This window comes from Hyla sarda, chromosome 4, assembly GCF_029499605.1.
Source record: "Hyla sarda isolate aHylSar1 chromosome 4, aHylSar1.hap1, whole genome shotgun sequence".
NCBI classification, from domain to species: domain Eukaryota; kingdom Metazoa; phylum Chordata; class Amphibia; order Anura; family Hylidae; genus Hyla; species Hyla sarda.
Window position 1 is genome coordinate 31,180,042 of NC_079192.1, and position 19,800 is coordinate 31,199,841.

The 19,800-nt window shown below is 42.1% G+C and overlaps 1 protein-coding gene across 1 annotated transcript in view; it reads left to right on the forward strand.

The window, feature by feature from the left end:
* Positions 1-7,748: 7,748 nt before the first annotated feature.
* RNASEH2A (ribonuclease H2 subunit A) overlaps positions 7,749-19,800 on the forward strand; it is a 34,386-nt gene continuing 22,334 nt past the window's right edge. The window contains exons 1-5 of the mRNA XM_056570358.1: positions 7,749-7,939; positions 13,786-13,857; positions 15,898-16,024; positions 16,333-16,420; positions 18,797-18,934. Of these exons, the coding sequence (XP_056426333.1) occupies positions 7,813-7,939; positions 13,786-13,857; positions 15,898-16,024; positions 16,333-16,420; positions 18,797-18,934 (552 nt within the window). The 5' untranslated portion in view covers positions 7,749-7,812. The remainder of the gene's footprint in view (positions 7,940-13,785; positions 13,858-15,897; positions 16,025-16,332; positions 16,421-18,796; positions 18,935-19,800) is intronic.

The window sequence follows — 19,800 nt, forward strand, 5'->3', positions numbered from 1 at the left end:
GCACACACTGAGTGGGCCCCTCGCGGACTGACCGATTTACATCCTTGGATTCTACCACCGAACAAGCAGAGTGGGGGGGAGGTAGGCATTGTTTCCGTCTTCCCGTCTTCATTACAAGACGGCCCCTGACACCGTTGTTTCTAATAAGAGAAGTGAATTTTATCATCCCTTTTACAGAAGCGCGATAAAAATTATGTGGAAGCAAATTCGAAGAACGCCTCCCCTATTCTGCGCTCCCAGATAAGCTCGTCCGCACCTGCCGCCTTCTCCTCATAGCATCCTCTGTGAGTGACAGGGATGTAGTCACGTGATTTTGTGTAACACGTGATATAGTCAGTATTTTGGGGGGGGGAGTGGTGCAGGTGCCCATAGCAACCAATCAGATCGCTTCTTTCATTTTTCACAGGCCTCTTTGAAAATGAAAGAAGCGATCTGATTGGTTGCTATGGGCAACTCAACTACTTTCCTCTAGACAGGTTTTGGTAAATCTCCCTCAGTGTTTCCTAATCAGGGTGCCTCCAGCTGTTGCAAAACTACAACTCCCAGCATGCCCAGACAGCGAAAGCTGTCTGGGCATGCTCGGAGTTGTAGTTTTGCAACAGCTGGAGGCACCCTGATTAGGACAGCCTTTGGCTCTCCGGGCATGCTGGGAGTTGTAGTTTTGCAACAGCTGGAAGCACCCTGGTTGGGAAAGCCTTTTGCTCTCCGGGCATGCTGGGAGTTGTAGTTTTGCAACAGCTGGAAGCACCCTGATTGGGAAAGCCTTTTGCTCTCCGCACATGCTGGGAGTTGTAGTTTTGCAACAGCTGGAGGCACCCTGATTAGGACAGCCTTTGGCTCTCCGGGCATGCTGGGAGTTGTAGTTTTGCAACAGCTGGAGGCACCCTGGTTGGGAAAGCCTTTGGCTCTCCGGGCATGCTGGGAGTTGTAGTTTTGCAACAGCTGGAGGCACCCTGGTTGGGAAAGACTTTTGCTCTCCGGGCATTCTGGGAGTTGTAGTTTTGCAACAGCTGGAGGCGCCCGGGTTGGGAAACACTGATATAACATATAGGATCTCCTGTATACAACGTATGGGTGCTGCCAAGTGTCCTAAATTCAAGCTTTAAAAATGCGCATTTTGTGCAAAAAAAAAAAAAATGTGCGTTCCTGCAGTTTTGTAATGTTCTGCTGCAGATACGATGAAAAAAGTGGCGGTGGGTTTTGCGACAGCCGTGGCGTATTGGAATTTCCTCACCGATTTCCTTGTGGAATTAACGCTGCCCGGAATAGACGCTTATTTCCCGCCAAATTTTACAGCGGAAATAAGCGTCAGAGTTTAAAGTCCCTTTGATTAATTTACTTTTCTGGGTGAATTCTGGATCCGCATCGGAAGTTCTGCTACGGAGCCTCCGTAATGTGTACTGGGGGGCAGAATCCTATTGAAAACAATGGGACTCCGAGGTGAATTATGTTACTCAACATAGATTACCGAGAATTTCCCAGGTGAATTGTTCGGACGGATTCTGCTCGGAAATTCCGTCGTGTAAAAAAAAAAAAAAAGGCCTTACAGGGCCCAATGTCTACCATGTCTTTTTATGGGGCCCCTCCTCAGGCACTAGGGCCCCAGTGTGGAGCTGGTACTCTGCACCCTGTATTGTTATGCCAAACACTCTAGCACAGTGTTTCCCAACCCCGGGTGCCTCCAGCTGTTGCAAAACTACAACTCTTAGCATGCCAGGACAGCAAAAGCCTGTCCTACCTAGGGTGCCTCCAGCTGTTGCAAAACTACAACTCCCAGTATCCTCGGATAGTCAAAGGCTTTCCCTACCAGGGAGCCTCCAGCTGTTGCAAAACTACAACTCTCAGCATGCCAGGACAGCCAATGCCTGTCCTAACTAGGGTGCCTCCAGCTGTTGCAAAACTACAACTCCCAGCATGCCCAGACAGCCTTCGCTGTCTGGGCATGCTGGGAGTTGTCATTTTGCAACAGCTGGAGGCACCCTGGTTGGGAAACACTGCTCTAGCCATTACCCTATATCAGTGGTCTTCAAACAACATGGCTCCAGCTGTTGCAAAACTACAACTCCCAGCATGCCAGGACAGCCAAAGCCTGTCCTAACTAGGGTGCCTCCAGCTGTTGCAAAACTACAACTCCCAGCATGCCCAGACAGCCTTCGCTGTCTGGGCATGCTGGGAGTTGTAATTTTGCAACAGCTGGAGGCACCCTGGTTGGGAAACACTGCTCTAGCCATTACCTTATATCAGTGGTCTTCAAACAGTATGGCTCCAGCTGTTGCAAAACTACAACTCCCAGCATGCTGGGAGTTGTAGTTTTGCAAGGAGGTCCACAGTTTGAGGACCACTGCCCAAATGAATATAAGGCTCCAGACCAGACCCCCCCCCCCTCCCCTTAACTATATTCAGATCCCTTACAACCATTTCATATATGTAGATCTATGGTGCATAACTGATCCCAGTGACAGGAACGACAGCACGTCACCGCCATCATGTTAACAAGTGGTATGGGATCCTACAAGGGGAATCACATCCATGACACATTTTTTTTTTCATATCAACTGGCTCCAGTAAGTTAAACAGATTTTTAAACGACTTCTATTAAAAAATCTTAATCCTACCAGTATTTATCAGCTGCTGAAGTTGAGTTGTTCTTTTCTGTCTGACAACAGTGCTTTCTGCTGACACCTCTGCTTGTCTCAGGAACTGTCCGGAGTAGGAGCAAATCCCCATAACAAACCTATCCTGCTCTGGACAGTTCCTGACATGGACAGAGGTGTCAGCAGAGAGCACTGTGGTCAGACAGAAAGGAACAACTCATCTTCAGCAGCAGATAAGTAAGGGTAGGATTAAGATTTTTTAATAGAAGTAATTTACAAATCTGTTTAACTTTCTGGAGCCAGTTGATATGAAAAAAAAAATAGTTTTTCACTGGACCGGAATACCCCTTTAAACTCTTGGGGACGCAGGGCGTATGCATACACCCTGCATCCCCGATCCTTAAAGGGGTACTCCGGTGAAAACCTTTTTTTCTTTTAAATCAACATATTTGTAAATTACTTCTATTAAAAAAATCTTCATCCTTCCAGTACTTATTAGCTGCTGAATGCTACAGAGGAAATTCCTTTCTTTTTGGAACACTGATGACATCAAGAGCACAGTGCTCTCTGCTGACACCTCTGTCCATTTTAGCAATCATGCATAGCAGCTGTATGCTAAGGGCAGCATGGTGGCTCCGTGGTTAGCACTGCTGCCTTGCAGTGCTGGGGACTTGGGTTCAAATCCCACTAAGGACAACAATAAATAAAGTGTTATTATTATTATAATAACGTCAGCAGAGAGAACTGTGCTCGTGATGTCATCAGTGTTCCAAAAAGAAAATAATTTCCTCTGTAGTATACAGCAGCTAATAAGTACAGGAAGGATTAAAATTGTTTAATAGAAGTAATTTACAAATATGTTTAACTTTCTGCCACCAGTTGATTTAAAAGAAAAAAGGTTTTCACCGGAGTAACCCTTTAAGGACTCAGGACGTATCTGTACGCCCTGGTCTCGTTTATCGGGTTTAAAAAATTCTCACCAGCAGAGAACAAGTTAAAACCTGTGGGTCCCGCTTACTACGGGCAGCCAGGACCCATGGCTAATGCCAGGCACGGTCGATCAGGCCGATTTCCGGTATTAAACCTTTAGACGTTTGATTGCGGCATCTAAAACGAAAGTAAAAGAATCCCGGCAGCTCAGCGGAGCTGATCGGGACTATCACGACAAAATCGCGATTTCCCGATCAGCTTACCGGACGACGGGAGGGTCCTCACCTACCTCTCTGTTGTCTGATCGGCGATCTACTGCTCCATGCGTGTAGAAGAGTGCCGGTTACACTGATCAGTGCTTTGCAATGGCAAAACACTGATCAGTGTATGCAATCGGAAGATTGCATGTTTTAGAAAGTATAAAAAAAATTCCCATTTTTTAAATAAAATAATGTAATAAAGAATAAAAATAATCATATGTGGTACCGCCGCGTGCGTAAATGTCCGAACTATTAAAATATAAGGTTAGATAAACCGCACGGTCGATGGCGAACATGTAAAAATATACCAAAGTCCAAAATTGTCCATTTTTGGTCACTTCATATACCATTAAAATATTAATAAAAAGCGATCAAAAAGTCCCATCAAAACAAAAATGATCCCAATAAAAACTACAGATGACGATGCAAAAAATGAGCCCTGATACCGCCCTGTACACGGAAAAATAAAAAAGTTAAAGGGGTCATAAAATGCCAATTTTAAACATACTAATTTTTGTGCATGTTGTTAATCATTTTTTAAGTATTAAAATAAAATAAAACCTACATAAATTGGGTATCCTTGTAACCGTATGGACCTACAGAATAAAGATAAGGTGTCATTTTTACCAAATATTGCACTGCGTAGAAACGGGAGCCCCAAAAATGACAAAATGGCATTTTTTTGTAATTTCCCCCCCACAAATAATATTTTTTTTTGTTTTGCCGCAGGTTACATTCTAAAATAAGTGATGTCATCACAAAGTACAATTGTTGACGCAAAAAACAAGCCCTTATATGGGTCTGTAGGTGCAAAATTGAAAGGGTTATGATTTTTAGAAAGGAAGGAGGAAAAAGCGAAAATGCAAAAACGAAAATTTGCTGAGTCCTTAAAGGGGTACTCCGCCCCTAGGCATCTTATCCCCTATCCAAACGATAGGGGATAAGATGTCAGATCGCCGCTGCCCCGCTGCTGGGGAGCCCCGGGATCGCCGCTGCGGCACTGCGCTAATGTCACTGCAAAGCAGAATTGGTGGCACAAAAAATAAGTCATAATATGGATTTTTAGGTGGAAAATTGAAAGGGTTATGATTTTTAAAAGAAAAAAAAAGAAAATGCAAAAACTGGAAAACGCTGAGTCGTTAAGGGGTTAATGTACACCCAGGTCTTTAACAATGCCTACGTTGCCTTTTCCATCCCATTACATATCTATTACACAAGCTTCGATGCTTGGAAGTTGTTTGCACGAGGCATGGTGCACACTAAGCAATTTTTCCAGAAATGAATAGATTTGTCAGCGAACAGGCTTTCTGTGCTCGTATTTAATAAGCAAAATACCTTGGAAACTTCTAATGACAATCTCATCTCTATAACCTAAACAGCTTTTGTCAATTGGCTCTAGGAGTAGTCATTTATACAAAGGTTCCCTTACTTTTGCTCCCTGCACTGTAGATGTTTACTCAATGTGCTCAATAAAAGACGGATTTCCGGGCATGATGGGAGTTGTAGTTTTGCAACAGCTGGAGACTGTTTAGAAAACACTGCAATAGGGGGACTAAGATTACAGTAAATAAAAATGTAAAAAAAAAAAAATCAAATAATAGGGGGAGGGATAAGAGGGAGATTTATCAAAACCTGTCCAGTGGAAAAGTTGCTGCGTTGCCCATAGCAACCAATCAGATCGCTGCTTTCATTTTTAACAAGGCTGCTGCAAAATGAAAAAGCGATCTGATTGGTTGCTATGGGCAACTCAGCAGCTTTTCCTTTGCACAAGTTTTGATAAATCTCCCCCTAAGTTCCCATCTGCTTTGACGCTCTGCTGCAGAGTCTGTTTTAGAAACAAAATATGGGGCTGGACTGTCTGTTGTATAAAAGATACCAGCAGGACCTGTAATTTATTTCTCCGCTCAACTTCTGTCATTTCAAGGGACCCTCCAAATGGACCAGAACCAGACCTTAATAACTCAATTTTCCCATTTTTAAAGCATACATATCATATCATGGAAACAATAATGCTCGCACTGAGCCCGCCCTCACTTACCATGTATTTACTTCCTTCCTGAGTCTGCTGTGCAGTGCCGGGTCTCTTTATCCAATCACTGCAGGCTGCTCTGTAACCCCCTCCTCTCTGTTTTCATGCTGCAGTCTGATAGGACAGGAGTGAGCACAGAGGAGTGCTAGTTCTGCCCTCACTTACTGGACTTTGTCCCACCCTGTGCTTCATCTGGGACAAAGATGCTGCTGCAGCCGGACAGGATTATGTTCTGGATGGTATGGGGACCCCTAGTGGTCTTTTACATAAGTCATGATTTCTAGAAAAACGAGTAAAAACATTTTTATGAAGTATATTAGAAAAGTTAATGTTTTGTCAAGATGTACAACAAATAAAACGTTTTTGATTCTGACAGTGTCCATTTGTTGTAGTGTGAACCTAGCCTTACCATATCATTTATACGGTAAATTCAGTAAGGGTAAGACTGGGTTCACACAGCGGTTTTTTTGTTGTTGTTGCTGCTGTTTAAGGGTCTGAACACACTACGTTTAATCATATCCATAAACGTATACTGTTAACGGGAGCCCATTCGATTCTGCTGCTGAACGGAGTCACCCCTAGTGACTCAGTTCGGGACATATGCACTCATGAAAGGGGCTGTTGCGCTTTTAAAATAGGGCACAAGTCACAAAAGGAGGGACTAGGTGACTCCTTTCTGGATCCGCTGTGCCCGATAACAGTATACATCAGCATCCTATTTTTGTCGGGATGCTGACGGATACGATTAAAGAGTACCTTTCATCAAAAAAACTTTTGATATATTATAGATTAATTGCATGTTATTAAAAAAAATATGCTTCTTTCTATTTCATTTTCCACTTTGAAAAAAATACCACTAGGGGTCTCCCTATCAGTCCTGGTCGCAAGCCCTTTTTAGAGATTTCAGACTCATGCTGGAGTCCTAAATCTCAGACTGCAGCCGGGACACAGACAAGCTCAGCTGGCAGCTCTGAATCCTCTCCTCTCATGTGCAGAGAGAAGAAAGATCAGAGCTCAGATAGTAAAAACAATGAGGGCATGCAGTAAGGTAGAGTCAGGAATATGCCCTGCTGTGTTATGAGCACAGTGCTAGCTCCTGCCTGTCTGATTGACAGGCAGGGAGCAGTGCTGAGCTTGTCTGTGTCCCGGCTGCCGTCTGAGATTTAGGACTCTAGCATGAGTCTGAAATCTATAAAAATGGCTTGCGGACAGGACTGGTAGGGAGACCCCTAGTGGTCATTTTTTCAAAGTGGAAAATTAAATAAAAAGGAGCATATTTTTTTTTTTTTTAATAACATGCAATTTGAAAGTTATTCTGCATACATTAATCTATAATGTATCAAAAGTTTTATTGATGGAAGGTACCCTTTAACAAGCGCCAAAACGTAGTGTGTTTCGATCCGTATGTGTACGTTTCTTACACACTCGACATATGAAAAAGCGTATATGTTAACGGATGCTAAAAAGGGGTGCTGCTGTATGCCGTACAGCAGAATCCGTTTCCTATCGACTTACATTATTCAGCAGATTGTAAAATTAGTCCATCATGCTTTTTTTTTTGCTCTATGTAAAAATATAAAAGTAGCAGGCGGTCATTGGATGCGGGGGACTTGTAGTTTTGCACAGCCACAGTTTGGGGAGCACTGCTATAAAGCACCAGTAGATGTCACTATTCTGTGGCACAGTATATTGGTGGGCACCAGTAATACATGAGGCCCTACTGTTCTCTGTTTTATTGGGGGTACTTCTATAGTTTGCACACTATAAAACACTATTATGGCTGACACATGGCACTATGGCTGGCATTGTAGGAGTGTGTTACTGTGCTTGCTAATAAAGTTTTATTGAAGAATCTGACTGCGCGTGTCAATAAAACTTGTTGAAACATTGGACTGCGTTTGTTAATAAAGTTTGTTGACAGGCGGCCGCTTCTGATTGGCTGGCGGATGACGTAGTTTTGGCGCCAAACGGCGTTGTTGCCGGAAGTGTCGTCGCCAGCATGGACCTGCAGCAGTTCGAGCGGGACAATTCTCAGAGCTGTCTTCTGGCATCTCCGGTACCGGCTCAGTGCAAGGAGGAGCCGTGCTGCCTGGGGATAGATGAGGCCGGCAGGGGGCCCGTCCTGGGTGAGTGGGCTGTTCTGGGGTGACTTGTATCTGTAGAAAGGCACTACAAGTCCCAGCTAGTGCTGCTCTCTGTCTAGTCACTGACTACCTGTCATGTTTACTGTCCTTATTAGGGCATAAAGTGATGTTATGCGTGAAGGGGCCACAGGTGGGGGCCCATTCTGTAAGTGAGGCCTAATTGCATGGCAGCACTTGCCCAAAACTCTGACAAGAAGTCTTTGTTGTCCATAGCAACCTGTTAGGATTCATCTTTTGTTGTCAAGGCTGCCATTCTGACTAGTCGCTATTCACAACAAGGACCGTAACCTGCTGGGATATAATGTGTCCCATCCAGTGTGCCTCTAATCACCAGGGCAGTGTCTTACAACCAGGGTGCCTCCAGCTGTTGCAAAACTACAACTCCCAGCATGCCCGGACAGCCAAAGGCTGTCCGGGCCTGCTGGGAGTTGTAGTTTTGCAACAGCTGGAGGCACCCCGGCTGGGAAACACTGCAGTCCGGCCATGCTGTGCTTTGTAGTTTTACAACAGCTGGAGGCACACTGGTTGGGAAACACTAATAGTTACAGGGATTTTGTCTTAAAGGGGTACTCCGGTGCTTAGACATCTTATCCTTTTATCCAAAGGATAGGGGATAAGATGTCTGATCGTGGGAGTCCCGCCGCTGGGGACCCCCGTGATCTTGCACGCGGCACCCTGTTTATAATCAGTCCTTGGAGCATGTTCGCTCCGGGTCTGATTACCGGCGACCACAGGGCTGGCGGCGTGTGACGTCCCGCCCCCCGTGTGACTTCACGCTCCGCCCCTCAATGCAAGCCTATGGGAGGGGGCGTGACAGCTGTGTGTAAGATCACGGGGGTCCCCAGTGGCGGGACTCCCACAATCAGGCATCTTATCTCCTATCCTTTGGATAGGGGATAAGATGTCTAAGCACCGGAGAACCCCTTTAATTGCAGGATGAAGCTAACGGGGAGATTTATCAAAACCTGTCCTGAGGAAAAGTTTCCCATAGCAACCAATGAGATCACTTCTTTAATTTTTAACAAGGCCTCTGCAAAATGAAAGAAGCGATCTGATTGGTTGCTATGGGCAACTCAGCAACGTTTCCTCTGGACAGGTTTTGATAAATCTCCCCCAACATGTCAGTTTTACCATAAATTGCACTGCATAACCCCAGTAATCGCTCTGTATTGGGTCCAGTGAGCACCCCCAACCCACCTGCACCTTAGTTTTCCTCCTTTAGATGCTGTGATCACCAATATCCGCCATTGACTGAAGTGTCAGCTGCTAATTATTAAAGGGGTATTCCAGGCAAAACGTTTTTTATATATATCAACTGGCTCCGGAAAGTTAAACAGACTTGTAAATTACTTCTATTAAAAAAAATCTTAATCCTTCCAATAGTTATTAGCTTCTGAAGTTTTCTGTCTAACTGCTCAATGATGATGTCACGTCCTGGGAGCTGTGCATGATGGGAGAATATCCCCATAGGAACTGCACAGCTCCCGGGACGTGAGCCATCAGAGAGCAGTTAGACAGAAAACAACAACTCAACTTCAGAAGCTAATAACTATTGGAAGGATTAAGATTTTTTAATAGAAGTAATTTACAAATCTGTTTAACTTTCCGGAGCCAGTTGATATATATAAAAAACGTTTTGCCTGGAATACCCCTTTAAGCTCCAACAAAAATATGGAGTTCCTGTCCCTGTAGATATTAGAGTACCTCTCATGATCCTGTAAAATGTTATAATCCTCCCAGTTCACTGCCCCCATCATGATAAACCACCCCCGGCCTTTATTTTTATTATTTTTTAGTTTTCTACCTTGATATTGCTCTGTATTTTCTGCTCAGTCTCAGTCAGATTCACAGACTGGGAAGGGGCGTCCCCCAACAGGCGTGACATCATCTGAAGCCATACAGGGGAGAACTTCCTCCCTCACTCTGATACACACAGCCCAGAGCAGTTCAGTGTGAGATGAGCTATGATTGGCTAACTCTGCACCGTTTCTTTTCTTCAGCACAAGTATTAAAAGTATTTAACCATTAAACGGGTTTCATATATTAACTGGCTCCAGAACGTTACACAGATATGTAAATTACTTCTATTAAATAAATCTTAATCCTTAATCCTTTCAGTACTTATGAGCTGCTGAAGTTGAGTTGTTCTTTTCTGCTCTCTGATGACACGTGTCTCGGGAACTGTCCAGAGAAGCAAATCCCCATAGCAAACCTCTTCTACTCTGTGCAGTTCCCGACACAAGCAGAGATGTCAGCAGAGAGCACTGTTGTCAGACAGAAAAGAACAACTCAACTTCAGCAGCTGATAATTATTGGAAGGATTAAGATTTTTTTAATAGAAGTAATTTACAAATCTGTTTAACTTTCTGGAGCCAGTTGATTTAAAAAGTTTTTTCCTGGAATACCCCTTTAAGCCAGTGGTTCCCAACCAGGGGGCCTCCAGCAATTGCAAAACTACAACCCCCAGCATGCCCGGACAGCCTTTGGCTGGGAGTTGTAGTTTTGCATTAGGTTATATTTAGCCAATGTCGTGCATACCATAGTGGCTGACCATGCAATGGGGCCCTTGAGGAGAGGGGTCCTATCCAGGTTGGTCCTACCATATTTCTTTCTCTGTAGATAAGAGGGATATTTATGACAGATGCACAGGACAGTGCTATATGTGTCTGGTAGTTGAGGTCCCTGACTATTGGACCCCTATCTATCAGGATAAGTGAACTCTCAGCTGTCTCTTCGTTTACTTTTCAAATGCGTTGGTTGGTAGTCAGGGTACCCCGATCCTTCGAGAAGGTGGTGGATCTATATGCAACAAATGATATTAGATGCTGCCAGACTGGACATGCAGGGAAGGCAGAGCCTTAAAGCGGTACTCCGTTGGAAAACTATTTTTTTTCTATCAACTGGTGCCAGAAAGTTGAACAGATTTGAAAATTACTTCTGTTTAAAAAAAATCTTAATCCTTCCAGTACCTATTAGCGGCTGTACACTACAGAGGAAATTCTTTTCATTTGGGGTTTCTTTTCTGTCACGACCACAGTGCTCTCTGCTTACACCACTGTCCAGAGCAGGAGAGGTTTGCTATGGGGATTTTCTCCTACTCTGGACAGTTCCTGACATGGACAGCAGAGGTCAGCAGAGAGCATTGTGGTCGTGACAGAAAAGAAATCCAAAAAGAAAATAATTTCCTCTGTAGTATACAGCCCCTAATAAGTACTGTAAGGATTAAAGGACAACTGTAGTGGTAAAAAATCCCTGCCCAAATGTTCCCCAAACAAAAGTTATACAATTCAGTCAATTAGTTCTATTTACCTATATGCAGCCGTTTCTGAGATATTAGAGTTGCCAGCATAGCCCAGTAGTCCTGCGTCCATCCCCTATTCATTACATTGCAGCCGCCATCTTGGGGACGGAGATCTCTTCCTCCCAGCAGTGTTTGTGCTCCCCCTAGCCTCTGTCAGCTCCTCCCTGCTTATGCATATGCATGAGCGGGTGCTGTCTGAGGCAGCCATAGGCTCATCCTCAGAAACGCCCCTATCTGTAAGATTCAAGCAGGGGGAGAATGAGGACGTCCACAGCTCCTCCCCCCTCCCCTGCTCTGTCTACATAGGACCTCACTTATCACGGGGAGGATTCAAGTTATCATGGGGGAAACACAGAGCAAACCACAGAGCAGGGAGGGGGGAGGATGTGTGTGTGAAGGAGACATATTACACTGCACAGGCTGGTGGTGTATACAGGGAATAAATATCATACTGGAGATGATTCTGTGTGTGAGGGGGGGGACTACTGAATGACACATGCTGGGAGTTGTAGTCCCTGTTGTGTGTGTGTATGCCAGTGTTTCCCAACCAGGGAATGCTGGGAGTAGTAGTTTTGCAACATCTGGAGGCACCCTGGTTGGGAAACACTGGTGTATGAACTACAACTCCCAGGAGATTACAGAGATACAATAGAGGTATTGGTGAACTACAACTCCCAGGAGACTCCTGATACAATAGAGGTGTTGGTGTACTACAACTCCCAGGAGACTACAGAGATACAATACAGGTGTTGGTGAACTACAACTCCCAGGAGACTCCTGATACAATAGAGGTGTTGGTGAACTACAACACCCAGGAGACTACAGAGATACAATACAGGTGTTGGTGAACTACAACTCCCAGGAGACTACAGAGATACAATAGAGGTGTTGATGAACTACAACCCCCAGGAGACTACAGAGATACAATAGAGGTGTTGGTGAACTACAACCCCCAGGAGACTACAGAGATACAATAGAGGTGTTGGTGAACTACAACCCCCAGGAGACTACAGAGATACAATAGAGGTGTTGGTGAACTACAACCCCCAGGAGACTACAGAGATACAATAGAGGTGTTGGTGAACTACAACTCCCAGGAGACTACAGAGATACAATACAGGTGTTGGTAAACTACAACTCCCAGGAGACTACAGAGATACAATAGAGGTGTTGATGAACTACAACCCCCAGGAGACTACAGAGATACAATAGAGGTGTTGGTGAACTACAACTCCCAGGAGACTACAGAGATACAATAGAGGTGTTGGTGAACTACAACCCCCAGGAGACTACAGAGATACAATAGAGGTGTTGGTGAACTACAACTCCCAGGAGACTACAGAGGTACAATAGAGGTGTTGGTAAACTACAACTCCCAGGAGACTACAGAGATACAATAGAGGTGTTGGTGAACTACAACTCCCAGGAGTCTCCTGATACAGTAGAGGTGTTGGTGAACTACAACTCCTTTATACACTCAAACAGCAGAAAGCTGACACGGCATGCTTGGATGTATAGTCTTACAACAGCTGGAGTCACCTCTGCAACTCCAAGCATGCACATACAGCAGAAAGCTGACAGGGCATGCTGGGATTTGTAGTCTTGCAACAGCTGGAGGCACCACTGGAATTCCCAGCATGCCCGAACAGCATATAAAATAACTGGGCATGCTTGGAGTTGTAGTTGTGAAAAAGATGGAGGGACCAATATCAGACAGTTTTATAGACAAACAATTGTTTTTTTTTTTACCATTTTTCCTTTCACTCTCCACTCTCCAGTGTCCACACTACAGTGAGCACGGAGGCAGCTGCTTCATCACTGGACAGGAGCAGCATGGGGAGGGGGAGATGAGCAGAAGGGAAGGGAGATGTGGGCGTTACAATATAATAATTTGCTCGGGGGGATAGAACAGGGGGAGGGCAGCAGCTTACAGGAAGTAAGCACAAGGCATGATGGGAGATGTAGTTTTATTTTCACTTCTCCTCCGTAATTCGTGTGCTGATAACGGGAGAAAGACTGGGCCAATTTTGATGGGGGAGACATCGTTGGAAAGGTCTTTCAAAGACCTATTAAATGAGGTAAAAAAAAGTTTTTTTGCCCAGCACTGCAGATGTCCTTTAAGATTTTTTTTTTTAAATAGAAGTAATTTACAAATCTGTTTAACTTTCTGGCATTAGTTGATTGAAAAAATAAAAAAGTTTACCACCAGAGTACCCCTTTAAAGGAGTAATCCGGGGATAGGAAAATGGAGCTAATTTCTTAAAGTAACTTCACCTGTCCTCAGGTTGTGTGTGGTATTACATCTTGTCTCTTTTCACTTCTATTGAACTGAGCTGCAATACCACACACAACCTGAGGACAGGTGTGGTGCTAATTCTGTAAGAAATTGGCCCTGTTTTTCTAATCCCGGACAACCCCTTTAAAATTGGTGGTTGGTGTCCAGATGATGAATTACAGAAACTTTACAAACTTGTATTATCCATATGTTACAGCTTCTCCCTCACTGTCCTGTTTACCTCCTGTGCAGGTCCCATGGTTTACGGCATCTGTTATTGTCCTGTCTCCCGGAAGAAAGATTTGGAGGACCTAAAAGTTGCAGGTGACTATTTTTTTTTTTTCCACACATGTGTGCGTTCTAGGGGTATTCCCTTCTCAGCTTGTAATCCCCAATCCATAGGGCAGGGGATAACAAACTGACTGGTGGGGGTCCGACTACTGGGACCCCATTCAATCTCAAAAACAGGGACCTATTTGTCAGTCCACACCACATTTGCATGGCCACTACTCCATTGCTTGTCTATGGGGCTGCTGAACATTTTGGACATTTCAGAAAGCGATAGAGATGTATAAATTACTTCTGTGTAAAAATCTTAATTCTTCCAGTACTTATCAGTTGCTGTATGCTCCACAGGAAGTTGTGTAGTTCATTCCAGTCTGACCACAGCGCTCTCTGCTGACACCTCTGTTCGTGTTAGGAACTGTCCAGGAGAGGTTCACTATGGGGACTTGATCCTCCTCTGGACCAAATTTGTGTTGCAGCCCAGTAGTCTCGTCACCCATTTGTTATATAAATTTAAATTACAGTCATGGCTGTAAATGTTCACACCCCTGAAATTTCTCTAGAAAATGACGTATTTCTCACAGGAAAGGATTGCAGTAACACATGTTTTGCTATACACATGTTTATTCCCTTTGTGTGTATTGGAACTAAACCAAAAAAGGGAGGAAAAAAAGCAAATTGGACAAAATGTCACCAAACTCCAAAAATGGGCTGGACAAAATTATTGTCACCCTTTCAAAATTGTGGATAAATAAGATTGTTTCAAGCATGTGATGCTCCTTTAAACTCACCTGTGGCAAGTAACAGGTGTGGGCAATATAACAATCACACCTGTAAGCAGATAAAAAGGAGAGAAGTTCACTTAGTCTTTGTGTGTCTGTGTGTGCCACAGGTCATGGACAACAGAAAGAGAAGAGAACTGTCTGAGGATTTCAGAACCAAAATTGTGGAAAAATATCAACAATCTCAAGTTTACAAGTCCATCTCCAGAGATCTAGATTTGCCTTTGTCCACAGTGCACAACATTATCAAGAAGTTTGCAACCCATGGCACTGTAGCTAATCTCCCTGGGCGTGGACGGAAGGGAAAAATTTATGAAAGGTGTCGACGCGGGATAGTCCGGATGGTGGATAAGCAGCCCCAAACAAGTTCCAAGGATATTCAAGCTGTCCTACAGGCTCAGGGAGCATCAATGTCAGTGCGAACTATCAACATTTAAATGAAATGAAATGCTATGGCAGGAGACCCAGGAGGACCCCACTATGGAGGAGACCCAGGAGGACCCCACTATGGAGGAGACCCAGGAGAACCCCACTATGGAGGAGACCCAGGAGGACCCCACTGCTGACACAGAGATATAAAAAGCAAGACTACATTTTACCAAAATGAACTTGAGTAAGCCAAAATCGGAAAAAGTCTTGCGGACAGAGGACACCAAGATAGAGGTTTTTGGTAAAACACATCATTCTACTGTTTACCAAAAATGGAATGAGGCCTACAAAGAAAAGAACACAGTACCTACAGTGACATATGGTGGAGGTCAGTGATGTTTTGGGTTGTTTTGCTGCCTCTGGGGGCCTTGAATGTGTACAAGACATCATGAAATCTGAGGATTACCAATGGATTTTGGGTCGCACTGTACAGCCCAGTGTCAGAAAGCTGGGTTGGCCTCCGAGATCTTGGGTCTTCCAGCAGGACAATGACCCCCAAACATACATCAAAAAGCCCCCAGAAATGGATGACAACAAAGCGCTGGAGAGTTCTGAAGTGGCAGCAATGAGTCCAGATCTAAATCCCATTGAACACCTGTGGAGAGATCTTAAAATTGCTGTTGGGAAAAGGCGCCTTCCAATAAGAGACCGGGAGCAGTTTGTAAAGGAAGAGTGGTCCAACATTCCGGCTGAGAGGTGTAAGAAGCTTATTGATAGTTATAGGAAGCCACTGATTTCAGTAATTTTTTCCAAAGGGTGTGCAACCAAATATTAAGTTAAGGGTGCCAATAATTTTGTCCAGACCATTTTCGTAGTTTGGTGACATTATGTCCATATATATTATATCATTTTTTTACATTTTTTTTAGACTCCAAAACGTTAAGTGAATCGGAGAGGGAGCGGCTCTTCGAAAAGTTGAATGGGGCAACAGACTTCATTGGCTGGACTATACATATCCTGTCACCCAATGTCATCTCTACCAGCATGCAGCAAAGGTGAAGTCTCATAATCTAGGTCGTCTAGACCAGTGTTTCCCAACCAGGGTGTCTCCAGCTGATGCAAAACTACAACTCCCAGCGTGCCTGGCCAGCCTTTGGCTTAACAGGCATGCTGGGAGTTTTAGTTTGGTTAGGTTGTGTGTGGTTAGGTTGTTGTGTGTGGTGTGGTTGTTGGGTGTGGTGTGGTGTGGTTGTGTGGTGTGTGGGTGTATTATCTCCTGATGACAATTCAGCAGTGTGACCGAACCTTTATGATCCTGGTTTAAACCCATTACTGAAATTTACTGATATTATTTCTTTCTCAGGGCCAAATACAACCTCAATGCTTTATCCCATGACACTGCAATAGGCCTCGTTCAGCATGCCCTGGACAATGGAGTACAGGTTACAGAGGTGTGTATAAAGAGCTTGTGCTCCATGATGGTATATAGAAGGTAGTATATAGTTATATTCTTGTATATAGGAGCAGTATTATAGTAGATATATTCTTCTATATAGGAGGCAGTATTATAGTAGTTATATTCTTGTATATAGGAGCAGTATTATAGTAGATATATTCTTGTATATAGGAGCAGTATTATAGGAGTTATATTCTTGTATATAGGAGCAGTATTATAGTAGTTATATTCTTGTATATAGGAGACAGGATTATAGTAGTTATATTCTTGTATATAGGAGCAGTATTATAGTAGTTATATTGTTGTATATAGGAGCAGTATTATAGTAGTTATATTCTTGTATATAGGAGCAGTATTATAGTAGTTATATTCTTGTATATAGGAGGCAGTATTATAGTAGATATATTCTTGTATATAGGAGCAGTATTATAGTAGATATATTCTTGTATATAGGGGCAGTATTATAGTAGGTATATTCTTGTATATAGGAGCAGTATTATAGTAGTTATGTTCTTGTATATAGGAGCAGTATTATAGTAGTTATTTTCTTGTATATAGGAGGCAGTATTATAGTAGTTATATTCTTGTATATAGGAGCAGTATGATAGTAGGTATATTCTTGTATATAGGAGCAGTATTATAGTAGGTATATTCTTGTATATAGGAGGCAGTATTATAGTAGTTATATTCTTGTATATAGGAGGCAGTATTATAGTAGTTATATTCTTGTATATAGGAGGCAGTATTATAGTAGGTATATTCTTGTATATAGGAGGCAGTATTATAGTAGGTATATTCTTGTATATAGGAGGCAGTATTATAGTAGGTATATTCTTGTATATAGGAGGCAGTATTATAGTAGGTATATTCTTGTATATAGGAGGCAGTATTATAGTAGGTATATTCTTGTATATAGGAGGCAGTATTATAGTAGGTATATTCTTGTATATAGGAGGCAGTATTATAGTAGGTATATTCTTGTATATAGGAGGCAGTATTATAGTAGGTATATTCTTGTATATAGGAGCAGTATTATAGTAGATATATTCTTGTATATAGGAGCAGTATTATAGTAGGTATATTCTTGTATATAGGAGCAGTATTATAGTAGGTATATTCTTGTATATAGGAGCAGTATTATAGCGGTTATATTCTTGTATATAGGAGCAGTATTATAGTGGTTATATTCTTGTATGTAGGAGCAGTATTATAGTAGTTATATTCTTGTATATAGGAGCAGTATTATAGTAGATATATTCTTGTATATAGGAGCAGTATTATAGTAGATATATTCTTGTATATAGGAGGCAGTATTATAGTAGTTATATTCTTGTATATAGGAGGCAGTATTATAGTAGTTATATTCTTGTATATAGGAGCAGTATTATAGTAGTTATATTCTTGTATATAGGGAGCAGTATTATAGTAGTTATATTCTTGTATATAGGAGCAGTATTATAGTAGTTATATTCTTGTATATAGGAGCAGTATTATAGTAGATATATTCTTGTATATAGGAGCAGTATTATAGTAGATATATTCTTGTATATAGGAGCAGTATTATAGTAGATATATTCTTGTATATAGGAGCAGTATTATAGTAGTTATATTCTTGTATATAGGAGCAGTATTATAGTAGATATATTCTTGTATATAGGAGCAGTATTATAGTAGATATATTCTTGTATATAGGAGCAGTATTATAGTAGATATATTCTTGTAATTAGGAGCAGTATTATAGTAGTTATATTCTTGTATATAGGAGCAGTATTATAGTAGTTATATTCTTGTATATAGGAGCAGTATTATAGTAGTTATATTCTTGTATATAGGAGCAGTATTATAGTAGTTATATTCTTGTATATAGGAGCAGTATTATAGTAGTTATATTCTTGTATATAGGAGGCAGTATTATAGTAGTTATATTCTTGTATATAGGAGGCAGTATTATAGTAGGTATATTCTTGTATATAGGAGGCAGTATTATAGTAGGTATATTCTTGTATATAGGAGGCAGTATTATAGTAGGTATATTCTTGTATATAGGAGCAGTGTTATAGTAGTTATATTTTTGTAAATAGGGGGCAGTATTATAGCAGTTATATTCTTGTATATAGTGAGCAGTATTATAGTAGTTATATTCTTGTATATAGGAGCAGTATTATAGTAGATATATTCTTGTATATAGGAGCAGTATTATAGTAGTTATATTCTTGTATATAGGAGGCAGTATAATAGTAGTTATATTCTTGTAGATAGAAGCAGTATTATAGTAGTTATATTCTTGTACATAGAGGGCAGTATTATAGCAGTTACTTTCTTCTGTCTCTGATTTACTTACTATACTCCTTGTCTGCTGCTGTCCCTACAGGTATTTGTGGATACAGTGGGTCCTGCTGATAAATATCAAGAAAAACTGAAGAAACTTTTTCCTGGTGTGGAAGTGACAGTGAAGCCCAAAGCTGATTCTCTTTTCCCTGTGGTCAGTGCAGCAAGTATCTGTGCTAAGGTGAGAGATGCTCCCGCCATATTCTAAACAGGGTGAACCGACCTTTATGCGTCAGTTTTTGTAGGTGTTTTTATTATTATTATTATTATTATTATTATTATTATTATTATTATTTTTTAGAAGTTACATAGTTAGTACGGTCGAAAAAAGACATATGTCCATCAAGTTCAACCAGGGAATTAAGGGGTAGGGGTGTGGCGCGATATTGGGGAAGGGATGGGATTTTATATTTCTTCATAAGCATTAATATTATTTTGTTCCAGGAATGTATCTAATCCTGTTTTAAAGCTGTTAATTTTTCCTGCTGTGACCAGTTCTTGAGGTAGACTGTTCCATAAGTTCACAGTTCTCATGGTAAAGAAGTTCACAGCTTTAATCATGGGGAGGGGGATTATTTGGGAGTTTGTATGGGTTAATAACAATTGCTTATATATGTGTTTTCCCAACCAGGTTGTCTCCAACTGTTGCAAAACTAGGCATGCTGGGAGCTGTAGTTTTGCAACAGTTGGAGGCGCCATGGTTGGGAAGCACTGACTTATATTCCTCAAGAAAACACATAAAGGCTTTCACTAACATAGCTCTAATGTGTAACAACCTGTCTATTGTTTTTATTTTTTGTAGTTTTTCTGTTGCACAGTAGGGGGCGACATCACCTATTGAAGGTTATTATTCTCTTACATGGAGTCTTCCTAGCAAGCTGTATACAGGGGTGACAGAATGGTATAAGCATTGTATATTCCACTATTTACAGCTGTAACAATGCAGAATGCCTATAATTGTCCCTTTGCCCTTTTAATACAAAATGCTGATTTCCTTCATAACCCAGTGATGCTCTCTGCTACTTTCACTACTAATGCGTTATATAT